Genomic DNA, 14,490 nt, shown 5'->3' on the forward strand with positions numbered 1-14,490 from the left:
GATATGCCAGAATTTAACACTCTTCATTTACTCGACTCCACTCTTCAACTCGCATCAATAAATTGTCGGTGCAACGTTTAGATTTGCTTCTACTCTCGCACTGGTGGCGACAAACGGCCGTCATTAACTGTAAATATTTTGGCTGGTAAATAATTTCAGGTCAGAACCCAAAGTCTCCAAAACAAGTGTTTCCTCGATTCAGTGGGTGTGGACAACGATATCCAGATAACTCACCAATTTGCTTCTAGATTTCTAGATTTTCTGCTGTTTTTGTCGTTCAGAACCTTTTTTCTTGCTTCTCCTTCTGAACACTGAGACCGTCACCAAACTGGGAACACAAAAGTTACTGATGTTCTGTTCTGATAAAGCTAGCTGTGAAACTCTCTCCGTGCTGTTTCTTCTTTTACATAAAAACCCCTGAACACTTGGTGCTATTGGAACCACATTTGGCGGACGTGTGTAGAAGTGATGTCTGAGTGACCATGACAGATTTGGTACCATTTGGCCAATAGGTGGCGCTGTAGCAGCATCGAACTCGAAGGGAAGGAATCTCTGTGTGTATAATATATCCGTGTATGAGCGTTCCTCACATACCTCAAGAACCGTTCATCCGGTCAACTTCTCCTTTGGGAGGTGAAATGCTCAGGACTTACGGGAGAGCAGTGTTGAGAGGGAAGTCGATCAGATTTGAGAAGCAGCACAAGACATCCAGCAGGCTCTGTTGGAAAATACTGTAGTGTCCAGAGAGCGAGGGACAACATTCATCTCACATCATTCACATTCATTTGAAATTACAAACACATGACAGACGCTCACCAAGTCTCCCAAAGAAGTCAGACTATCCTTTTCAACATAAAGTAAAAAACAATAAATTACCATTGGCGCTGTAATTTTAATGCAATGAGTCAAGTTCATCACAATTTCCAGGAGCCCAAAGTGACGCCTTCAAAACAGCTCAACCCAAAGACTCATCGACCGTCATTAAGGCAAAGGAAAGCAGCACACACTCACATCTGAGAAACTTGAACCAACAAGTGTTTGACACATTTCCCTTTAAAAACGACCAAAACATTTAATCGATGATCAAAACATTTGACGGATTTTCTTTCGCTTGTGTAACAGACTACTTGATTAAATGTTGCAGCTCCACGTCCCACTTTTCCCGCCTCTATCATTTTCATACAGTCCCTAAGTAGGTCAACCCTAATCAAGCATTTCGAGTCAAACACGTGCAGCTGAAAATGATCTGAATAAAGTCATCGTTTCCTTTGTAATTCAAACCAATAATCGTGCTCACAATATGCAGCAGAGCAGAGATCTGCAGAAATCCTGTTTCTAAAGCATTAAAGCTGGAGGGTCACGGGGGTCGTTGGTGTGTAATATCCCTCTGCAGGTCTGGATTTGGCACCGTGTAATGGAAACATAGTTTGTGTTGGACATGATAATGAAGGCTGAGGCCTAACTGTCCCTGATGGATCCCACAGCTGTTTCCATCAGCAGTCGGACGTGTTGAAGATGGAGCCTTAAAATAGAGCACAGATACGACGGAGCTGCAGGAACGGCACTAACGTACAGGACACATTCAGAGGTTATCACTGAATGTGGAAATGACGGCTTTTTATCTCTCATGGTGTTAATGTTTTATTCAACAAACACGGAAAACACAAATGGAATCCATTTCCCATGACCCTTTGCAACCTAGCCCTGTCTCATAGACCTGTTAGGCTCCAACATACGCGCTGATATCCGCCTTTTTCCATCAGAAGACGGAGCTTTTGTTGTCGCTGCTCAAACTGCCGGTTTTATGAGCAAATAAATGGACTATAATGACGGCAGCGGTGCGTCTGCAGAACCGAACCAGGCCTGGACCATTAGAGGATCAGATCTCAGCGTGCAGCAGCAGGTACACCTGCTCACCTTCCCGTTTCAACATATGAGGAATGACGCTTTAAAAACACACCATCGCCTCATACTGAATTAAAGAGCTTTCACCACCAGCATCACGAGGAGCTGGTGGTAAATACAACACTGACTGAAGGGAACAGTGGATGCATGCAAATTTAAAATAAACAGGAGTTCAGCCAAAGCTTCGGTTCTTTTTAAATAAGGGCTTATTCAGTGCGAGGTGCTATAGCGTCTTCTGTCAAACACAAGTGTAGAAAATCCTCCTCGAGTCCGCAGATTGTTTCGCAGTTACGCAGCATCTTTACCTTTTTGCTATAGAGACATGACAGCATGACAGAAAGGATCCCTACAGAGATAGACCTTTTTGGTACAGAGGAAGATGATTGTTTTAACCACACACAGACGTTACATCGCTCTCTGCAGACACACCAGACTCCATTCAGAAAAACACTGATTTTACTTTATCGATGTGGGAATTGCTTCTCTGCCACTGCCACAATTGGTTAGTGTGTTTGTGTTGTGTAAATTTAGTGTTCTAAAATGTTCTAAAAGTTTGGATCAAACTCAATATTGGACAAGCACACAATACAAAAACAAACGGAGGCAGGGAACGACCTCCTGTGTTTTTCAACTTAAAATGACCGTTTTATGAATGGAGTCTGGTGTGTGTGCAGAGAGCGATGTAACGTCTGTGTGTGGTTAAAACAATCATCTTCCTCTGTAACAAAAAGGTCTATCTCTGTAGGGATCCTTTCTGTCATGTTGTCACACACTTAGAATAACAATCTGAGCCTGTCAGTGGAAACAAGGAGAACTTTTAGTGGACGACCTTTGATTGGGAGCATTTTCAAACTTACCTTTTAGTCATTCACCTAAAAAACCCTGTAAGTAAAGAATGTGAATACTTCTTACCCAGCTCAGATCAACAGACTGATGAAGTCTCTTGTATAGCAAACACAAACAGTGGAGTGATCACACCCTCTTGTGGTAGAAAACAAGAACAACCTGTGAACACAGGTGCCAGTCAGAGCGCAGCACAGTGTGAATGACAACTTCGTACTGTAGTATTTAGTACTGAACCTGGGAAATCCCATTTTCAATAACTCCTAGCACAAAACCTGTTTCAAAGTTTTACCTTGTAACTCTGAAATCTGGAGCTGTACAGATCGCTTCTGAAAATGGTCAAAGCGAGTACAAATATTTCTACGATTTTTTTTCCATCACTTGTTCAGAGAACTTTTTGAAATCTGCACCGCACGCCCCAACGACAATGCTGGAGCTTAAAGGTTCAGAAGAGCCTTTGACCTCCAGTTGCCATGCAGCTGTTTTACAATCATTCAAACTTTTCTACGTGGCGGTAACATGTCAACAGCAGGGAAGCTGTCGAGACAGCAAGCTAATTAACATGGATGTGATCAATGAAAGATTTAATTACTTTGAAAATCAGGTCTGCAATGTTTGAGGAGGAAATACAGTCAATGTTAGACCTCACCGATACACACTGAAAACAGGTTTACAAGACAATGCACCATCAATGAAGACTTGATGTTCACAGTGATGCATAGAGATAGAGCAACTTTTACCAGGGCTGCGTTCCAACACCTGCACCTCCTAGGCGTGCTTGGTGAACTTTTTCTCCCTTCAAAGCAGCGATTTTCTGCACGCAAGGGTTAAAGTTCACGGCGCAATATGTTAAAGCTTGTGATGTGGAACAAAGGGCTGGGGTGTCAAGCTGAAGCAGCCTGCATGGGTACAAAACATACATTGTTAAACACAATGGTTACATAGTAAGAGATACATTTCCAGAGGGCCATTTCGATATTTGTAATTTGGTCAAAGCGGTCCCACAGCTCCTCACGGGTCGGAGCTGTGGGACCGACCAGACAGGAAGAAACTGATCTGAAATCTTTTCCTGGTGACGTTTAAACGGAACAAATAAAGTCTGAATCAAACCACAAAGAACAGTCGGTGTTTCCCAGGGATTTAATTCTTTTATTAGAATTTCAACATTTTTCTAATGACAGGAAATGATAAAACCAGACAGGCATTTCTACAGAGGAATATTTTCTGTCAGAGCGACAGTTCCATCGTCTCCTCGCTTGTTTAAATATACATGAGTAGTAGCAGCTCCGAGCTCAGTGCAGAGCTGCACGAGCTGACAACATAAATATAGAAAACTGCTGTGTGCGCTGTGGAGGTCTGGGGGGCTCAGAGGTGGAGACTCAGTGGAGGAAGAGGAGGGAGGCTTTACTCTGTGAGGCCAAGCTTCTTCTTCAGGGACTCGGGCATCTCGGGGGGAGGGGGGCGGGGCAGGCGGAAGTAGACCTTGACAGAGTCGTAGATGAACCACTGCAGGGCGGTCAGGGTACCGATCATGATGATACGGGCGACAAGACCCTTCCACACACCTGGGCAGGAAACACACAGTCAGTCACACATTTCTGAACTCCGCCTCAGACTGAACGCTCATCAAACATCTTGACCATAAAGGCTCTTTAATCATACTGTAGTCGTAACATCCTGCAGTCATAAGGTTGAAGGCGTTTCTAATACATGCACATGTTTGTCCGTCCCCCAGGCTGGCAGCACTGGGGACTCCCTGTGTGTAACAGGGTTGCCAGTGCTGCAGGTGGGCTGGAGGACAGGTAGACTGTTCTCACACGCCAATGACTCAAGCACCTCCAACTGTACAGCCAGAAAGCTGCTGAGGAGCTGTGCACAAGGCACAGCGCCCTCCAGAGGTGGATCTAAGGAGCGTGTTGATGCGAGCCTGATCAGAGCACTGTATGGATCAGTGCTGAAATATTATCGTGGATCAGTTTTGATACAGACCTTTGGGTCCCAGCTTCTTGAGGACCTGGACTGCGGTGCTGCCGCTCTCCTTGTTCAGCACAGAGACCACGGAGTCAGCAGGGTGAGACACGATGGCACAGAACACACCAGCTGCAGAGACACAGGAAACAAGAACATCAGAGACCAGCTGGAATCACTGCAGTGTTCGACATCAGCTCAAAGGATTGATGCGTTATAACTGGAACTTCATGAAACTGAGCCAAAGACAGCAAAAGTGAGACCTTCCCGATTAACACTTCAAATCATTTCTTTTTCTAGCTTGAACACTCGATACGTTTGTGTTTGCTGTGTTAAGACCAGTTCCTCAAAGATCAGTCAAGACTCAAATCAAAGAACAGCAGTGATGCACCGATGGCATGGAGACGGATCAGAGATGATTTTCAGACCTGCTTTTAAATTAAATGTTAACACACAATAGGTTCATCATGTGCTGCTCCACATGTTGAAACGTGTTCTTTAATCACTGGTTACACTTTGAGTAGTTGTAAACAATGCCATGCAGGAAGTGACATCACTGCAGCAAATATGTCTATAATGAATATCAAGGCTAGGTCAAAACCTAGCATGTGGCTGACCGCATCAGGTCAATGTGCGCTTTTAGGCAACACTGGCAGCGTGTGCGTGACGGCTGCAGGACGTGTTCATTTTCATTTGAATGCATGCTGAAAATCTAAAGATTACGAGGTGTGCAACATTTTACTGCGAGCGGTTCTCGGCCACAGTACACGGTGACAATTAATTGTGAGACAGCAATGTGAACATCTCTCCCTGCAGTAAAAGTCACAGGCATGAGAGTAAAGTAGGTCAACACTTCCGGAATGCCTTTTCAAAGTAAAAGCCCGATCTGGAATTCTGACTCCCTCGTTTGTATACAATGCTTTTATTTTGAAGAGTTTCCTGGCTTTTATTTTTATACTTTATTTGTAACTTTATCCAGGAAGTGATCAGGTTGATAAAGTCACTCACAGGCTCCTTATTGCAGCTCCTGCTTAATTTTCTTTGTAATAAAAACGTAGTCATAAGTCTCCCGCAGGCCATAAGTGTAAATGTTTGTGACATGATGTTATTGATTTATTTTTACTGACGTAACTTGGGTGCGATCTCTCCCTCTCTCCCCCTACCTCGCTCTCCGTCCCGGCTCTACGGTTGTTTTCGCTGTGTGATAATTAAAGTCCTGTTTTTAATGTAAATAAGATCATTTTCTGTTCAGACCAGCCCACAGAAACCTTTAAAACAAAGACCGGAAACTACCCCCGGATGTGCGCGCTGTGGCCATAGGTGAGGACAGAAGACGAGCAGCAGGGGAGTGGCCCCGCCCACTCCCCTGAACAAAGTATCCAGAGCCATGTAGAGAGAGAGTCGCGCCAGTGGAGGTCCAATATGCTCCATGATCTGCCATTGCGATGTCGCAGCTCTCTATGGCTCCGAGTGGGGTCACGACATGATGCATCATTTTAACCATCTGCCATCGACCAGACTTTAAAGACCGAGCCACATCACTAACGTGCAGCTTGTTGGGCTTCTTCTACCTTAAATACAGGTTCGCTTAATGTCTCGTTCAGATGCTTTACTCACCGATGTAACCGGCCACGAAGGTGACCACCAGCTGCTCTCCTTTGCTGCACTCGCTGCGGGGTTTGGGAACGACGTACTTGTAGAGGGTCTCCACGGTGCGCTCGAAGCAGGCGAACTTCATCATGGTGTAGGGGATCTGCCTCATCCACAGGGGGACGACACCCTTATAGAAACTGGAGGGAAACCAGGGACGAGACGAGCGCTCAGTAAACGTATCCAACATGTCCATACCTCAGTTCAAACATGCGTACAGAACAGATCATGGGAATAATGTTTGTGTGGGTCACACACACACACACACACACTTCAGTTCTTTCTCTATAGTAAGTATGTAAAGTTTGTCCGTCCCCCAGGCTGGCAGCACTGGGGACTCCCTGTGTGTAACAGGGTTGCCAGTGCTGCAGGTGGGCTGGAGGACAGGTAGACTGTTCTCACACGCCAATGACTCAAGCACCTCCAACTGTACAGCCAGAAAGCTGCTGAGGAGCTGTGCACAAGGCACAGCGCCCTCCAGAGGTGGATCTAAGGAGCGTGTTGTCAACAGAAATCAACTTTCTATAACAGCTTCTGAATAATCTCATTTTAGAATCACTCAGTGAGAGAATGAAAGCTCAGTTTGCACACTTACGCCCAGATGCCCTCCTCTGCGTACATCTTGGGGACGGCCTCTCTGAGGGTGTTGGCGTAGCCTGGCTTGGTCTGGATACGGACCTTGACGGCCTCCATGGGAGCCAGAGCGATGTCAGCGAAGAACTCAGCGCTGGCTGAGGCAACCAGGTACAACGATGTCCTCCACAGGTAGGTGTTCTCCTGTTAGAGGGAAAGAACAACAAATGGTTAGACAGGTCAGGTGACGGACACAGCTCAGGTTTCCCAGACAAAGTTAAACCACCAAAATATACAACTGTTCAACGAGGTAAGCAGAGATTGTTACGACAAAACCAGCACAATGCAAGAACACTGCACAGGCACAGACACTAACATCTGCACGGGTCACACGTGCCCATTATCATGAGACACGTCCACTTTAAGTCTGGGTAACGCTCCAAATACTCCAAAGCTATATTCCTTCCAAAGCAACTTCCTCTGTCTATGTCTGGTTTATTAAACAGGGCTGTGCAACACGGCAAAACATACAGCACACTCTGCATTAACCAAGACTAAATTATACATTACATTTTATACATTGAACAAACAAATAGGTAGTTAACCTACATCCTAAAATGTGGCCCTGGCTTTATGATTACAAAGAAAGAAAACCCCACGTGTTTATCTGGGCTTCACTCCCATCGCCTAAAGAGAAGGGGAGTGCATTTCTAAAAGACATGAACCAACATGTCTCTGCGTGTCCTCTCTGAACTCACCTCTCCCATCAGGTCACTGTAGAAGATCTTGAAGACCTCATAGAAGCCGAACTTGCAGAGTCCCTGCATGGAGTAGCCGATGAAGGTGGGGGCCCAGCCCTTCGCCAGACCTCTGACACCATCTTCCCTCACCGTCACTGAGAAGCCGTTTCCAATGCTCTTGTATTTATCTGGGTTCACCTGAACAGGTGAATAAAGAAACAGTGTGAGGAAAGATGAAAACGCAGCTCTGGTACCTGCTTATCTGAGCAGATATTCAAAGGACGACTTGTGATCAGGTTGGGCCAATAAACGACTTCATCTAGTGTTAAAGAGCTTTGGGGGAGTTACAAAAATGTATTGACTTGCTCTGAAGACGTTTTTTTTTTACCAGACTGATTAAATGTTTTAACCTTTAAAAGCTAAACAGTGTGGTTTATGAGTTTACACAGTTTCACATGTCCTACCATTGAACCTGTGAGGTTTCAATTCAATTTAAGACATTACATTTGTGAATGTAAAGTCATGATTATAAACAGGTTACTGCGGCCTTGTCCACACACTGATATTTTTCCCCTGTTTAAGAAAAAATCTGTCCTTACAACCTTTGATACATTTCTGTCCACACGTGGACGCAAAACGACCTTAATACGTTTCTCTGGCAATGATATGACAAGTACTTTTCAACACAGGTATTATGGCTGAATTCCTCATATACATCATGTAAAACGAGTTAAAGGGGAGGCCCCCCCACTCCTAGTTATTATATTTTGGGGCTACAGATGATCTGGTTTGTGGCCGCCTCCAAAATTTGGCTGTTGGCAGTAGTGACTTAGAAAAAAGACTATTTAAAACTATTAACTCAATATTACAAAAATATGAAATAACAAAGCTTCAGATCTTCCTGGAGCTTCATAAGGAAATGTTCGCCTCTTTTTGAATAATGATTCTCACTGATATTCTTCTGACAGCCTTGCACCTACATTATGTGCATATAACCACCCTCCTCCAATTGTTATAGGCAGATGTTAAGTACAGAATGCACAAAGGGCATGTGCAAACTCATTTGATGGTGCAATAGTTTCCTTAACACTCCTGTTGCATGTCCACACAGAGTGATAAAATCTCCACCCTAGATTTTCTCAAATGTCTAGAGTCCAAAACACAGGTGAAAACTGTTTTTCAAAGTATCAGTATAAGTGTGGACAAGGCCTTAGTGTTCGGTTCCTAAAGCTGCCTGTTCATGGTTCATGAGTAATGATCCTACACGACGCAGGGGGACTGAGAGGCTGCAGGAGCTGCTGGCTACTCATCACTGTGGGGTTCAGCTTCCATACAAACCTGCAGACGGCACTTGACAAGGTCGAGGGGCACCACTGCTGTGTGTGTGAGGCCGCAGCTCAGGATACCCCCAAAGCCACACAGGGCATAGTACTTATTGGAGCCAAACTCGCAGCTCTCTGTGGTAGAGGGGAGGGGACACACAATATACATGCAACATGCAGGGTCACATGCAGCACAGGACAAAAATCAACACCAAAGCAGAGCCGCATGATGGAGGAGCTGACACTGCAGAGGGAACACCTTCAGTGTCCTCATGTGCAGTCAGTTTGAGTACAGTGTCGGGACTCCTCCATTATAGACGGCTCTGCCACCAACATGCCACCATCATTGGGATAAAACACCAAAGGTTGATAATCATTGTATAAATGTGATTTCAGCAGGAACGTTCAAGGACCACAGTGATGAATACAAGTTAGGCCTCTGACCACAAAGTGACTTTTTACCTAAACATATCAACTTCTGACTGTTCAACTTTCATGCAGACTAAATTAAACTAAACAAATTACTCTAAAGATCTGTGGTAGGATTTTTAAATAACAGATAGGAGCAGGGAATCAAACGCTCCAATCAGGAGAGCGATAAAATGTTTGTGTACAAGAGTTAATAAACGACAGTTTTTAACTTGTTTTCGATGGATCGAACTACGGAGATATATACACAACCGTCCGGCACTTTTTGGTGTACGCGCCGTAAATTAAAACATTTTACTACTACTACTTTCTTACAGTTCAAGTGTCGTTCATTTTTAACCTGGTGAAGGATTTCATTTATTAAATGTCTGGAAGTTCTCAGAGAAACGTGCTCCGATAGGCAGCTGTGCTGGCAGCTCCTAAAGCCTGCAAACGAGCTTTATAGAAACGCTTATTGTACGCTGAAAATGTTATAAACAAGTTTGACTAATGAACTTTTTGGTTTCTTCAGGATTCTATAATCAGGATATTCTTCGAATTGGCAGCACATTTTAAACATGATAAATAATATGATACATTTAGAAAAATAGTCCTGAGGCACGTTTGTTATATTGCAGAGCCTCAAGAGACGATTAAAAGGCTCAAAATGCAAAACATCACTGTGGTCCAACAAATTTGTGATTTACATAATTTAAGAAAAAACCTTCAAGTTGAGCTAACAGGTCGTTACATTCATAACATGTTTTTAAATAAATCATAGCCACCAATATGTCTGTTTTATCAAATGCATTTTACTGAACACTTACCTGACATCACAAGGTGACTAATCAGTGTGTTAATGAGCAATAACGGCTGTTTGCATTAATGTATCGTTTCTCATTTTTATATTCAGACAGTCCTGAGAGGCAGGAACACCTGCTGCTGTCTGACACACGGTCAACATTCAGGACATTCACTCCTTCAGGTCTGGCTCTCCTGACCTTCACATGAATGAGTCCTCTACTGTGGTCTAAGTGGAGGGGGGGCAGGGGGCGGCGACGTGGGTAGAAACAATTGAACACACAGGTGCAGAATCATGCAGCCATGTTATGATCACTCCAACACATTAGAATCATGGGAATCAATGACCAAAGAAACAACTTCACCAAAACTTGGTTGACGCCATTTCTCTCATGCAAATTGGTGCATTTTCGAGAAGACGAATAAATAAAAAACACGGGGTTATGGGTGGGTGAGGCGTGACGGTAAAAAGGTACCGAGCCCAAAGACAGACCTGCATTCTGCATTTGACCAGATCGAGGGGAACGACCGCTGTGTGTGTGGTGCCGCAGCTCAGAATCCCACCAAAGCCACACAGGACGAAATACTTCTGAGAGCCGAACTCACAACTGTCTCCCTCTGAAGAAACACAGTGACACTGTCAGAACATCTCCAGGCTCAGAAAGGTGACCTGCCTAACTGCTAACACTTTGTAGATCTCAGCTGGTTAAATGTGTAACCTTCAAACAAACCAGACTGATGCCCAAACCAGAAGCTACACTACCCACTCTTGCCCTTATGCAATAAGTAGTGGTTTAACCTGCCTACCTGCAATGTTTGGTCTTAAAACAAAGCCATGTGAGCTGCATAATATCCCTCTAGTCTGACATAATTTGATCCACTCCCAAATTACAAACACATCTGTGACATTGCACTACTTTTACAGACTAGCTGTGCTGTAAGGATTAAATTAAATATAAATGCAAATGTTTTCAAAATATATTTTGAATGATTCATGTTAAAATTCCCAAATATTAATATGCTTCAACAATATTTGACTTGTTTGACATTTTGACACCTGACTCTGCAGATTCACTGTTTGACATTTAAGTTATTTGGGGTACCGTTTTTACAACCCATCATATAACATTGGAGCAAGGACAATTTGTTCCCCTCTAGGCAGGGATCACGTGCCTTTCTACACCAGTTAACCATTACATTACTTCATTACTGATCCTCCTCTGGCACTCTCATTCATCTCATATCTAGTACCTCAAATAAAGTGCAACACGCCAAGTAGATTTTGCTGCAGTGCAAAAGCAAGATTCCACTTTGTCCTTCCTTGTCCTCCACAGGCACCTTGTCTGCAGCAGAGGCCTAGCAGCTAGCTGCTTCAAAAACAACCTCGCTAATCATTAATAAGGACGACAAGCGATTAACGATCACGCACAGCCCGCAGCAGGGAAACTGCACTAAACAATCAATGTATCTAGGATGACTTGCGCAATGAAATAGCCAAGAATCGAGCTTATCTGATAGGCTAAGCTAACTCAGCTAACGCTAGCCCTTTTAGGTAGCCTTCGGAATGAGCAGTGGTTACCATCTGCGACGGCGGCTGCCGCCAGCGTGCGGGTCCTCTGTCCATTGAGGCTCTGTTGGGGTTCCTCCACTTTCTGGAGTGAGAACAGGGGAGCGCTGAACGGGTTGGCCCGGGCCAGGTGCGTCAGAGCGGTCGGGTACATGGTGGTGTCCTGCCTGCTGGCGGAGCTGCGCTGCAAAGAGCAACAAGTTAGCTTGAGCTACTTGGCAGCGGTGACTGCTAACAAAACCCGCCCCCACCGGCTCACACACTCCGCTACCTGAACTGAGGGGGAGTTACATCACGTGGTTAGTACATTCCGCATTTACGTGGTCTTGGAATGATAGAAAAAATGAGCTTCCGACTTGGAAAATGCTTAAAAGTTAACTTGGAGAGTCGGACAAAATGTCCAAGGGCCTAGTTTATCTCCTAATAAAATATACAGTATGTATTACTATATCACGTTCATGGTTTTATCACATGACGACTTGTCGCTCAGAGGAACGACTTCCCAACTTGGAAACACCAAGTTTCCGAGGAGCATGTGAATGCAACATTAGTCTGACGTCTGAATGACCGTGAACGGGAAATGGTTAACGTTAGCTTACTGAATGAACTAGGCTAACAATGCAACGCGTTTACTAACAAAGCGTCAATATGAGTTAAATGGACAGCCGGTAGCCATTTGTAACGCCCATCTCATAAAACTGTCAGATACAGATCCACGTAACTAGCATGTTCCCTTTTCCTTTCTAGCTGATAATAAAATGCTATGCTAAAAGACATTAAGCTAGGATATGCTAAGCTAGCTTGACCGCTCCAAGGTGGAAGGTCTCTGGTTAGCAGCGGAGGTACAGATCGCATAAACATAACGGCTGAACTAATTCACAGTTGTATAAAACACAAATCACTCACAGCAGTGGTGATGAAATATTTCCTATGGTTTATCTGAAGTGAATTACTGCACTCACTCTTTCAGTATCGTAAGATGGCGCCTCCGCTTGGCTGGGACCGGCTGCTCAGAGAGGCCGAATGACCTCGCGGTAAATCGACTTGTCCTTTCGTGACGTCACAGCAAAGCCAGGGTGGGTCTTTGCGCCTCTCTGTCCAATAAGAACAGTGCCATTCAGCTGTCAATCAACACGTGTGGCCCAATCATGAAATTGGTCTATGATATGAAGGCGGTGCTTCAGAATAAATTCTTCCGGCAAAAGTGTTGTGCTTCCTGCTCAGGTAAATAACTGTCTACCTGTGTGACACTCACAAACAGGAGGAGATGTGTGTGTGTGTGAGACAGAGAATGACTCCTCAATGACAAGTTATGCGAGGAACAGTAAGTGGATTATCCATTGGCAGCTGCTTCTATTCTTGTCCTCAGTAATGCTGTTGAGAGTGAAGCCCCCCTCTTGCGAAGATCACACTGTGACGTCATCGCATACCTTGTCACACCTGAGTTGTGATTGTAGTAACCTGAGGGTTGGATGCATTCAGTTTCACATCACTCAGTCTGGAAACAATAATGAGAACCACTGCAATAATGAAAAACAAAGATGCTCGCGCTCTGCTCATTACACAGACATGACTAGTGGCTAATGATAGTAATTAAGATGTAAGAGCATAACTGAGCCATTATACATCCTTTCTTATTTACTTGTGGTACTGTTTAATCACATTTTAACATTAACCTATTGACATCAACGTGTCCCTCATTTTACAAAGCCTTTTTTACTTGTCAGTTTAGGTCATTTACTACATTACTAGCTAGATTTTTGTTGTACTTCCAATTGTAAAATTCCAGTGAAAGTTGTCGTTTTCTTTTACACAGATAAGAAGTAGCATAGTGTCAGTGTAGTCACAAGTTGTGAGCAGTTTCACCAGTAGGATGTTTTCTCTCTGATTGTTTGAGACTTTTTACGAGCCTGAACTAGTGTCTGATATCTCAAAGGAAACAAGCAGAGACCTGAAAGAAAAACGTTCCTTCTTTATTCCTTTAGTTACCATCCGACATGTAAACAATCACAGGTGAGCAACCACTGCTGTTAAAGTGACTAAATAAAGTTTCAATGTCTGAAACTATATTGCTCAATAAATGGAAATTCCAAGCTGGTGCAATGTAGATTTAAATCGTCAATTTTCTCCAAGTTTCTTTGCTCATTTCCATCTTTATGAAACTATGGTTGATGTGATGTTGTTTAAATGCATGAAACTGAATCCCTACTTAAATTCCTGCTTTTGTTTTTGTAACAAACACAGGGTGAAACAGTGTGTTGTAAATCTTTAGGTTGGTCCTCCCTATACCAGAGGGGAGACATGGAGACATGGATATGTTGCTTTTCATTGCAAATACATGGTCAGGTTGATTACCCACTTATACCTCAAGCCTTTTTCCCAAACATACTAGAAACTACAGCACCAGATCTACAAGTCAGCTTCTTATAAATACACCCATGGTCCTTTGCATGTCATCAGAGTTTGTAGCTATTGCTCGTTTTCAGTTTGATAGATCTACTTTAGGAGCTGCACTGTACCTTTACCTTACAAACACCTTTCAAGGTATTTTACAAACTGCCCTGAAGGAGACATGTCGCTGCTTTACATAGTCCTTGACCTGAGGAGGAATGTGTTCAGATGATCACATGTATGATCTGTTTGCATCTCTTTTTAACTACTTCCTGTGTTGATTTATGCATTTGTTTATCGTACGAAATAAAAATTAAAAAAA

The 14,490-nt window shown here is 43.8% G+C and overlaps 1 protein-coding gene and 2 non-coding genes across 7 annotated transcripts; all 3 read right to left on the reverse strand.

Moving 5' to 3' along the window:
- Positions 1–3,876: 3,876 nt before the first annotated feature.
- Positions 3,877–12,822, reverse strand: slc25a3a (solute carrier family 25 member 3a). 5 transcript variants are annotated; one of them, XM_069670979.1, is made up of 8 exons: positions 12,740–12,822; positions 11,790–11,961; positions 9,018–9,136; positions 7,698–7,877; positions 6,962–7,143; positions 6,334–6,506; positions 4,738–4,848; positions 3,877–4,313 (listed from the first exon to the last, which is right to left on the reverse strand). In XM_069670979.1, exons 2-8 carry the CDS (start codon positions 11,929–11,931, stop codon positions 4,153–4,155), a joined length of 1,068 nt encoding a protein of 355 aa, XP_069527080.1. In that variant the 5' UTR covers positions 11,932–11,961; positions 12,740–12,822; the 3' UTR covers positions 3,877–4,152. The 5 variants fall into 5 exon arrangements, with proteins under 5 accessions (XP_069527080.1, XP_069527076.1, XP_069527081.1 ...); XM_069670975.1 differs by lacking the exon at positions 9,018–9,136 and adding an exon at positions 10,704–10,828; XM_069670980.1 differs by having other exon boundaries at positions 11,790–11,956; positions 12,740–12,821.
- LOC138599913 (small nucleolar RNA SNORA53) lies at positions 4,468–4,666 on the reverse strand. The gene has a single exon (XR_011308746.1). It is a non-coding gene; the product is annotated as a small nucleolar RNA SNORA53 (small nucleolar RNA).
- Positions 6,671–6,869, reverse strand: LOC138599914 (small nucleolar RNA SNORA53). Its single transcript, XR_011308747.1, has one exon. It is a non-coding gene; the product is annotated as a small nucleolar RNA SNORA53 (small nucleolar RNA).
- Positions 12,823–14,490: the final 1,668 nt, after the last annotated feature.

Source organism: Semicossyphus pulcher, unplaced genomic scaffold (assembly GCF_022749685.1).
Source record: "Semicossyphus pulcher isolate SPU_LCO1_2020_fin unplaced genomic scaffold, fSemPul1.0.p SCAF_20, whole genome shotgun sequence".
Lineage (NCBI taxonomy): Eukaryota > Metazoa > Chordata > Actinopteri > Labriformes > Labridae > Semicossyphus > Semicossyphus pulcher.